General features: G+C 36.7%; 1 protein-coding gene across 2 annotated transcripts; it reads right to left on the bottom strand.

Annotated features, from left to right (window-relative positions):
- Positions 1–1,986: 1,986 nt before the first annotated feature.
- On the bottom strand, positions 1,987–10,487 carry LOC132141580 (ankyrin repeat domain-containing protein 13A-like). 2 transcript variants are annotated; one of them, XM_059551227.1, is made up of 15 exons: positions 9,816–10,487; positions 8,458–8,593; positions 7,974–8,098; positions 7,303–7,348; positions 7,069–7,212; positions 6,674–6,863; positions 6,040–6,106; positions 5,785–5,866; positions 5,305–5,366; positions 4,392–4,522; positions 4,136–4,293; positions 3,283–3,423; positions 2,929–3,104; positions 2,780–2,841; positions 1,987–2,266 (listed from the first exon to the last, which is right to left on the bottom strand). In XM_059551227.1, the coding sequence occupies exons 1-15, from the start codon at positions 9,957–9,959 to the stop codon at positions 2,071–2,073; spliced, it is 1,860 nt and encodes a 619-aa protein (XP_059407210.1). In that variant the 5' UTR covers positions 9,960–10,487; the 3' UTR covers positions 1,987–2,070. The 2 variants fall into 2 exon arrangements, with proteins under 2 accessions (XP_059407210.1, XP_059407211.1); XM_059551228.1 differs by having other exon boundaries at positions 2,792–2,841; positions 9,816–10,484.
- Between the last annotated feature and the right edge of the window lie 269 nt (positions 10,488–10,756).

Consider the following 10,756-nt stretch of genomic DNA (forward strand, 5'->3'; position numbering starts at 1 on the left):
AATTTATAATTATAATTGTCAATTCCTTTTGAATATAGTCGAGACATAATTCAAAAAAGAAGAAAAACACAGAGGTATGCATTAGAACAGTGCCATCTGTTGGTTTGTTTAATAAAATTCATGAGGCACAGGACATAATAAATGATCATGTGACAATAACTAATAGAATTTAAATCCTGAAGTGAATACATGAATAAGAACGGCATCAATCTTAAGAGTTAAAAAATATATATAAAAAGGCAGTTTCATGTTTTTGATGGCAAGATATACGTATTTGTAAATTTGAAGTTTCATAAATTTGTGCCATGAACAAACCACTTTTAAAATTAAAAGAAAAATTAAATGGTTATAACTAATATTGATCTGACTACCTTGACTGCTTTTATACATTTTTTATTTGATTCAACTGTCACACAGTTAATGAAACACCAAAAAGTCAATAAAGTGCTTTTATTAAATTAAAAAAAAAAATGTTTGTGTATGTGTCAAATATACATCACAGTTTACAAATGCCTTCAGGATTTCTTCAACATGCTTATTATACTTAATGATACTTTCTCTTGCATTTTGCAGCATCACAATTCACCGAGAATCAAAGCAACACTAACCCTGATCCAATAGAGACCATTAAACATTTTGGCAATTAGTTCGAGTGAAGACTTAAATTAGGATTTAAATAAAGAATGAAATAGAACTGTGTTCAGGAATCATGATATGTGGAAAACCGTAGCCAGAACATCTGATTTCATCTACTCTGTTATTTAAATGCAGCATGAGAATAAATACAGGAAACTAAAATCAATGTCCTGTTAATATAAAACATCCCGGTTATAAACGTGAGACAGTGGCTGCCACTATCCTATTCTGTTTCGCTACAGGAAGAGTAAAGCAGTATATAAATGTCCATTCATGACATATAATGAGGTGCCAGAAGCTTCATACAAAAAGTAGTGAGAGATACTGCAAGATTTAAGTCAATACTCAGATGTCTTTTGAGCCTTACAAGGCTTGAAACACTTACAGAAAGAAGTCGACAACACATTAAAAAAAAACAAAAAACACGTTGACAAAATAAATAGCACTGGCAGCTACAACAGGAAGGAACAGCGTGAGATTCCCTAAAGATTCCCAAACAGAGCCGGGCAGGTTCTCCAACATTTACCACATCAAATGCTGTCTTACCACACACATTCCCACAGACAAAAACAGCTGCTTTTCTCTTCTCGTCACACATTCCCCTAGGCCTTTAGTGTAGCATGAGGTTTGCTTGGTGCCAGAAAAGTGACCCAGTACTGCCACATTCATTCTTTGCATTACAACATACTCATGGTGATCTCAGCGGTTTTATTGATTAGGCAGACTAAAAGCTTGAGGCGTATCGGCTTACATCGGACAGGCCTTTTCAGAAATATCCCGGTCTGTTTGAGTGCCTCTTACTCCGGCGAGGCACGGCGGTGTGATTTATTGCCTTTACGGTAGAGATGCTTCAGTCAGAAGTTGTTTAATGACAAAAGCACATTGGGCTGAAAATGGTACTGTCCTTCTGCCTTCTTGTAAAACATTCAGTTCTTTCACTTTCCTCGGCTGTAATTATAAAATGGTTTAAGGAACTGACAACTGGTGAACATCAGTTTAACCCTGAGACGTAGTATTAATATAAACCTAAAGCTAACGTTAATGCAAAACAACCTTCCTTTGCGTCAGAACAAACGCAGAAAATATTTTGTCATTACTGTCAGGATGTCATAACCTTTCTACCATGTAATCTTCAAAAAGCAGCACTGGATTTCCTGTAAAATACATGCATGATCACCTCTTTGAAGTAGGAAAAGAAAGTCTGAAAATGTATGCTGTCAAATGTATGAATGATCACGAAACTGCATGTTTGCTTATTGTTTAACGATAAAGCAGCAAAAACGTTCGGATGTTGTGATATGTAACTATGTGTAGTCGTATTTCAGTGGCGACAGAGAACTGCACTGAATCTGAAGAGGAGTATAAATAAAAACGTTTAATGCTTATGGCAATAACAGGAACTCCCTTTTTCTTTCCTTCCCTCATCTTACTCTGTCACTTTTCTGTTAAGGAGAGTTGTAAAATCCTCTGTAATTCCTCTTCTTCCTCCTTCCTTCTCCTTTCCTCCTCCTCCTGTGCCCGGGTCGAGAGCTCCAGAGCCAATCGCAGCTCAGAGTCGGGGCTGGAGGTGGAGCCAGGGCTTGAGGGCGTGGTGTCACTAAGGTCTACTAAAACTCCTTCAGACCCAGACCTGAGGTATTGTGACAGAAAGAGACCAGTTAAGAAAATGCATGCAAGGAATTAAATTTTGAAAGATCACTCTACCCATAGTTTGGAGTTGCTGAGAGTTTGTAAAATGTTTTTGTAAGACATTTCATGTGCATTAATTTAATCAAAAATACAAATAAACGTAAAAAGTATTCAAATGTCATTAATTGCTGTGACGCCAAAGCTAATCTTCCAGCAGCTGTTATTCAATTTTTTTAGTGTCACATGATCTTTCAAAATCAATTTTTCTACTAGTCTAATATTGTGATCTGGTGCTCAAGAAACGTTTCTTATTACCATCAATATTGAAAACAGTTTGTTTTCAGGATTCTTTGATGAATAGAAAGTTTAAACTATTAATTTTTTTTACATAGAAATGTTTTGTAACACTATAAATGTCTTATTTTATATATCAATTTAATGCACTCTGTTTAAAAGTCTATTTTTCTTTAAAAACAAAAACAAAACAGTATGTGCCCCTGGACAGGAAAAGTACCCATCGCTCAACTGATTCATCGTGGATTGTGTTGCCTGTCCATCAGAATCACTCCAAGTGTCCTAAAACAAAACAGCCAGCCAGATTGCATGTTAGAGACAGACATTATCAAGAAATGCACAGAATGCAGGAACAGGAAGTTCTATGACCTGTGAATTGAGTGCGCTGGACTCGAGCAGACTCTGGTGAATGGCATACTGGAGCAGCTCTTCATCGTGACTGGCTGGGGTGTAATGGCGTGTGTTGGATTGGCGGGAGCCTCCTCTGTGATGATAGTGCGAAGGTGCCACGAACACAGATGGACATACCTTGAATGGAGCAGATCCTGGAGGAGCAGGAAGTAAAACATACTGCATTTAACATTCATGTTAGAACATTCCCTGCTTGATCAACAAACCAATAACTCAATCCCACTATGAATTAATGGCAAATTTTGTGACAGTTAACAGGTCTTCTGTGCGTCTTTATTCTGGAACAGAGGAGGAATAAATATATTTTCAAACCTGAAGCCTGGCTGTCACACTTCTCTTCTGTAGGTGTGGGTGTAGAAGCTGATTGGTTGGAGTCCAAAGGTTCATCTGTACTGCACTTGTTGACGTTTCCAAATGTGATGCGGGCATTCAACACATGGAACAGAGGGATTTCTGAAGAAACAGAAACAGAATCAAACCTCCGATCTAGTTAGTTGCACGTTCTGACTCATATTACAGCCATTCACAAGACTGGTTAGTTTATTTTTATTGCCATGTCAGCATCTAACGCTATCCTCATGGAGTTGGAATAAACAAAACAGCAGATCAATTTTATTTAACATATGAGAAAAAAATCTCATTTTTAGGTTAAATCTTACCAAACAAGTCCAAGAGTGAGCGTAATCCATTAAAGTTTTCTTCTTGCATTAAAATTGGGACTGTGCAATAAAATATGTTCAATTGAAAGTGGGGTCATGAAGAACGTGCATAAAGTCAGGTCTTTGTCTTTAAGCAAAATGCATGGGTCAATCTTGTTTTTTCCACACAAGAATTATGCAAAATCAGTATCAGTCTTTCCTGACTTGCTATACTTGACTTTGGTTCACTAGAGTTTTTGGACAAGGTGAAAAACAAAGGGAATATGTCCCTTTTAGCAAATGTAAATTGGATGAAGTTTTCTTTAAAGACCACCGACTTGAAACACAAAAGCTAGATTAGTTAATGCTAAACTCTCTTCAACAATTCAATCTACAATTTTCAAACATTTAGTTTAATTTTAAGCACGTAATGGCAGTTTAGTTGCAGGTTAGAGAGGTTAATATTTGATCTGATGCATTAAATTAAAAATGCTAATTTTATAGGGCTGTTTGTTCTTCTCACTCACCGATCTTCACAGGGAAGCCAGGGGGAAATCTGAGGTTGATGAAATCCCTGAGTCGGGCAAAGTGAGTGCTGGTGCGAGCCATCAGGTCAATGATGGGAGTGACCTGCTCCACCAGAGACAGAGGATGCTCTTCACTCATCCACAGGGTGCCTTTAAACCTGAGAAGGGTTCCAAACACAAAAACTGAACCATTTCTTCAATTACATGTGTGTAATATATTAGTTATTTACTGAATGGAGTGAATGGTCAGCCTCACTTCTGTGTTCTGATGGTGAGCTCAATGGGCCGACCGATGTCTCTGCCCTGCAGGTCAAAGTTGGGGTTAAAGTACTCCTCTGGAGTGATAGCTGTGGGGTTTGTGGCAGTGGCATACTCCATAGTCATGTCCTGTAATCGTACACAGAAATGATCAATACCGAATCCTTCCAGCTTTGTAAAATACAAAGACAATACTTTGTAAAATGTTTTTTTAAATGTACAAGTAAAACTGTATACATTTTTTGATCTAGATAACAAAATGTGACCCTGGAGCACAAAACCAGTCTTAAGTCGCTGGGGTATATTTGTAGCAATAGCCAAAAAAAAAACATTGTATGGGTCAAAATTATAGGGTCACAAATATCAAACTATAATATACAATTAGGATTTTTTTTTTATTTTTTATATATATTCACATTTAAAAGAACAGTATTGAAGCAAATTTGCTAGGTTTTCGAATTATAAATCAATAGAAATACTGTTCAAAAATAGTATTTTTTGTGTGTTTTTCATACATTGGTGGAACATGATCATTAATGTGATGAACTACTTGCTAAGATAACTGAGGAGAACTGACCATACATCCACTAAAAACCAACTTGACACTTGTTTATGTTCTAATCAAGTCATTTCTAATATGGCTAAAATATCTTATTAATGACAAAAGTTCATACATTTGTTTGAATTTTTCACTTGGTGTGACATTTTTGTATCAAATTAATAGACATTCATAAATTTGAAAGTAGGGATGCACGATAAATATCGGCCGATAATTAATGCGCATCTCTAATGATGACATGCGCATTAATTATTGACCGATATTTATCGTGCATCCCTATTTGTAAGTGTGACTGCAGCATCCAAATCCGTCAGAAGAAAACAAATTCAATGTGTCTGTTTTGTGTTCTTACCCCTTGAGCACCAATCTGTTGCTCTACTGTCCCGAGTAAAGACTCCAGAACATTCCTTTCGCCTGTTGAGATCAAAAGCATCAGTAATTGATATTAACCAGTTAAAATAACAAGGAACTCCAGGGAACCGACTACAGACCCTTTACCACCGACGGAGTGCTGGAGCCCAGTCTGGAACTATTTCATGTGTTTTATTGCTATTATTGGCAAGAAAATTGGCTTCAAACTGATCCCTACAGTCTGAAACCGATACATTTGCCAGATTAAGTTTCAAATCATCTTAATCTGATGGAAAAACAAAACTATGCTAGAGTTAGTACTATACTAGTTATGTACTGTAATTAGATCACAATTCATAACTCAAGTGGGAACACAGGGATGTTCTGAGAGAGATTTGCAGTTCCCGGTCGAGCACCAGCACCATTTTGGTAGAAAAGGGGTATGATATTTATAGCGTAAATCTTAAAGTGGGTTAATTACTTTTTATCCTGGCCTTCTCCTCGTTTGTGAGGTGCTCCGTCCTGGTGCGAATCACAACGTTCACATTGTTCACTGAAAAAACCTGTATCACCACAAAAACAGTATCAGCACCTACTGGTCAAAGACTGCTTTATTCTGAAACTCACTGTTCTAAAACAAGAGCCACACTTTTCTGTAACTCTAATAGAGTTTTTTTTGTCCTTCCAGTCATTCCTAATGGTACTGTAGCTCACAAACAGCTGGTCTTTTGCTTACCTTGGCTTCAAATCCATTTACTACTTCTGTTCTGTCTGACCTCCAACCCCAGATACCGGATTTAGACCTTAGCACAAAACGCATTTTTTATTAGCATGTTTGATTTATTCTTCAGCAGCAATTGTGTTTATGTGTTTTCCATGAATAAAAAAAAAGTCAGTGTGCAACAATGTTCATGGATGTACAGGTGAGACATTTTTCATATATGCTTCCATTCAAAAATGTGTGGTCAGAAAACCTTCTTTTAAAGAAATAAAAAAAAAAAATAATAATTCAGCAAGGACGTGTGAATTTGGCAGAATTGACAAATAAATGCTGTTCTTTTAAACGATCTATTTATGAGTGAATCCTAAAGAAAAAAAAAAGTTTCCAGAAAATATAAAGCAGCATAACTTTTTAACATTTGTAAAAGAATGCTTCATGATCACCAAATCAGCATATTAGAATGATTTCAAAATGATTAGTAATAGCCGGTGAAAAATCAGCTTAAATTACATTTTAAAATAGAAAACAGCTATTTTGATGCTATGTTTTTCATCTAATGTCACACTTGAAAGAGACTTCTTTCAAAAATCCATAAACTTTTGAATGATAGTATATTTACTAGACGTAAATCTTATATAAGGGGCCATGCCTCTCAAATGCAATGTTCTTTGTGTCCAGATACGTGTTGATAATGGGTGTTGTCAGCCTCTTAGCTACTTCTTGTTCGGCGGGCTGCATGGAGTCCAGTGTGACGTCCTCCATCTCACGGGAGAGATCGAAGCGCTCCGTGTCCACCACCTCATCCTCGTGATTAACTTCCATCAGCTCAGTCGAGTTATCTGTGAGAACGCACATGATATAAACATCAGGCATTTCTCCTTTCCTCAAACGAAGTGCATTAGTAAACATACAAATGTGAATTTCCTGTAAGCTTCAGAAGAATTCACAGCACCAGCACATTAATTCATAAGCCACGGATGGTCAGAAAAGTCGACTAGTCTATTAAAAAAACAAAAAAACATGCAAACAGGCAGAGAAAATAACCTTCTCCTCTAAAGATATAACTTCTTCTTCCTCTGATCCAGGTCATGTTTTCAAAGCCCAGCAGGGTGATGTCCACCCTCAGAAAGGCCCCACTCTTCCAGATTCTGCACACGTCGCTGGGACACACACGCGATACGAGAGGAACTGGATCCAGAGCAAAAGCAGCAGATGAGGATCATTCTACAGCCTAATAAAGCCATAAGAGTTGATGTACAGAAGAAAAAGAGCACTTACTCCAGCTAGTGAACTCCCACTTCATCTCCATGTAGAAATCTGGAGACTAGGACAAAAAGAGGTTCATTAGACTTTAGGTGCTTTCACGTGAGCTTCAACGCACCTCTCAACACAAGCGTCAGGCGACACTTTGGCTTCCCAATAAAACTTTTTTCAAAAAGCATCAGAGAGCAAATTCTGCTGTAAACAGTGAATAGTGAAAGTAAAACAAAAAAGTACCATATCTGACCTTAGAACAGAAAAGGCTCGTGACGAATGAAAGAAGTCATGCTGATTGCTTGAGGAATAAAACATCTATGAATATCAAAATGCCTTTGATGTTAACACAAAGGATGGTTTTTTTAATGGCTGTGCAGCTAAATCACAGCCAAAATAGGACATAAAATTTGGTGACAGAATTTTTTTAAAGACAAATAATTTCATTCAGCATAGATGCATTAAACTGATTAAAAAGAATCAATAACACATAGACACATACAAATCAGCATCACACGAATAAATTATATTTGAAAACATATTACATTAGAAAACAGCCCTTTCAAATTGAATTTATATTTCACAATACTGTACTTTTGATCAAATAAATGCAGCTAAAATCTTACTTTTATATGCTATACAATAATAGCTCAAAATTCCTCCAAGTAATACACAAAATCAAATGACAGACGCACCTCTCGGATCTTGCACAGTAACTCAGGAACACCACCCAGCGCGGTGGAGGCTTTAAGGTAATCTCGTCTCTGGAGCACCAGCTGCACCATCTCTGGATCTCCTGTGCTGACTCCTTCCTGCAGCACTGTGCAGAAAACACACATCTTTATCTAAGAATATGGGCTTGTAATGGAAAGGTAAACATACTAGCTTCTACTCTACAGTGCACTGTAAATCACATCTGCTAAATGACCAGTAAGTGTTTTTGAGAAGGTGATCATTAGAGAATAAACAACACTGCATCCCGGAAAAAAAAGCCATACCAGAAGTATTAAATGCTTTCACTGGCTGGGAAATCTACTGCTGTGCAAGAGGTCATTATAATCCTAATGGTATTCTTGTGGGCGATACTGTTATGAAGATACTGCAAAACTATCAGATGTCTTATCACCGTCGAAGACCTACAAAGTAGACTAATGTGCAGTTCATACGCTCTATTCTCACCTGTCCAATTTTTGTGGTTCTCTTTGGAAACGTCTGCGCCGTGTCGGAGCAGCACTCTCACTGACTCCAGGTGTCCTAGAGAGACGGCCAGGTGTAGAGGCGTCCGGCCCCTAGGATCCACCTCTTCAATGTTACTCTGAAAGGAGTGTAAACATAAACATAAACACATACCTTAGTGAGGAAATGGAGACATGCCAAAAATCATGAGCACTGCTCTTAAAAAAATGAAAATGGAAATATGCAATGCAACTTTCATTAATCAAAACACTGGATAATCTTTGTGTGAATTGGTGATGATGCCTGTGTCATATGTAGCAGCAGTATTCAATCATTCTAATGGCATGGACGGTCAAATAAGATCATCCTAAAACTTAAAAGGTAGCTATATTTACATGAATAAAGACACAATTTAATGAAACATTATGTAATTGTTAAATAAATGTGTGTGAAATATCATTCAGAAAATAATTCTACTTGCTGCTAGATGTATTATTATTATTATTTATTTATTTGAATTGCAACTTATGCTCTAAGAAGACTCTAAGAAAAACGCGCCATGCTGTTTCTTTCTTCTTCTTTTGTTCATTAGTTGTTTACCTGCTTAGTGCATATCGCCACCTAATTGATGGCTGTGCAATCATTTTTTTATTTATTTAATCTTTAATCCTTGAGAATGTGAATTATATTGTTAGTTTTATGCTAATTATACATTAAGTCATATCAGATATGTATTTTGATTTAGAATTTAGACATTATAGAAAATGCCACTCCATGTGTGAGATAATATAAAATGTAATAAATAAAATATATAAATATATATGTTAAACATTACCTTGTCATAGTGTTTTATAATTTATACATACCTCTTAATACATAGATAACTACATAAATATTATAGATAACTCTTATATATGCCAATAAAATAAATAATCATATTAGAATAATATATTACCTTATTTATTACTTATATTAGCTGTTCCTCATTAACATACATTCAGAGAGTGAGTTGCTATGACAACTAACATAACCTGAAAATTACCTCCGTTTTTGGAACCGAAATTTCAGGTTATCCGCTTACTTACTCTTAAACATACACGGGTATGCCACATAACCTGCTTTCTGGAATACCCCCAGCTCTCCAGTGCAATGACACAGAGCAGTGATGTGGTTAACAATTGGATGGGAAGCTGATGAAGCATTTTGCAATAAGATCAAATAATATACCAATTGCAATTTCTTTAGATTATTAAATGCATGTCATGAAATCCACTGGAGGCAGAAATATCACAGCAGTGTGATGATTCTAACACCAGATGCACCACCATCAGCATGAACGGATTTCCCATACACACACATACCGTCTGTATCTCTTTTTCCAGCTTCCTGTGGTCATTCTCCCACACTAGGGCATGCAGTGGAAACCTGAGGCTGAAATCCTCGACGCTGGCAGCGGTGGCCGACAACATTCTGCCTCGATCAAACTGTGAGCTCGCTACTGTCATGAAGCATCAAAGCTATGCATGCGTTGAATTAATTGTTAATAATTAATACAGTGACTCTGACTATTAAACAAGTGGGTTTTGGGAAAAGGGATGCCGAAAACGCAACCAACTTTTTTTTTTTTTTTCAAAATAAACTTTTGAAAAACAAGGAAGTGGCAGGTTGAAACTATTCGGGTGGGGGTGTATCCAATCAGTCGACAATTATTTCCTCCAAACCCTATTGCATTTAGTAACATTTATAAACAATGTTCTCAATATAAAATGATAGATAAGAGCCTAATTAGTTATATATGACAAATAATAAAAAACAATAATTGAAAAAAAACACTCTTATTGAAATGAACGAGCCCAACGCCAGACTAAACCATTTCGTGAAAATGAGGGGCGTCGTGCTATAAAATATGGCTAAATTGTGTAAAACCAAAGAGTGGATTTTGCGTATGCGTAAAGAGAAGTAATTTTTAAAATCTAGGCAGAAAAACTCAAATGTTTTCAAATGAAACATCAATAAGTGATCGTAATAAATAATTCGCTCGCCTGTAGGTAGGCGCGACGCCTCTGTGTTTGAAATGATCTTAAGATCATCAGGAGCGGCTGGCGATGAATCACTTCTGCGCATGCGCAGAAACGAACGATCGCCGCATGTTATGAAGATCGCGTTCAATTTCATTTCCCACTGTCTGGGTTTAGAATTATGTTCCAAACATACATTTACAAGAATTACATATCTAATATAATGTATCGTAATACAATCTCCTCACGGCCTGTGAATAGATAGATAAATGGATCAAATGTGT

The sequence above is a fragment of the Carassius carassius genome, chromosome 5 (genome assembly GCF_963082965.1).
Source record: "Carassius carassius chromosome 5, fCarCar2.1, whole genome shotgun sequence".
Lineage (NCBI taxonomy): Eukaryota > Metazoa > Chordata > Actinopteri > Cypriniformes > Cyprinidae > Carassius > Carassius carassius.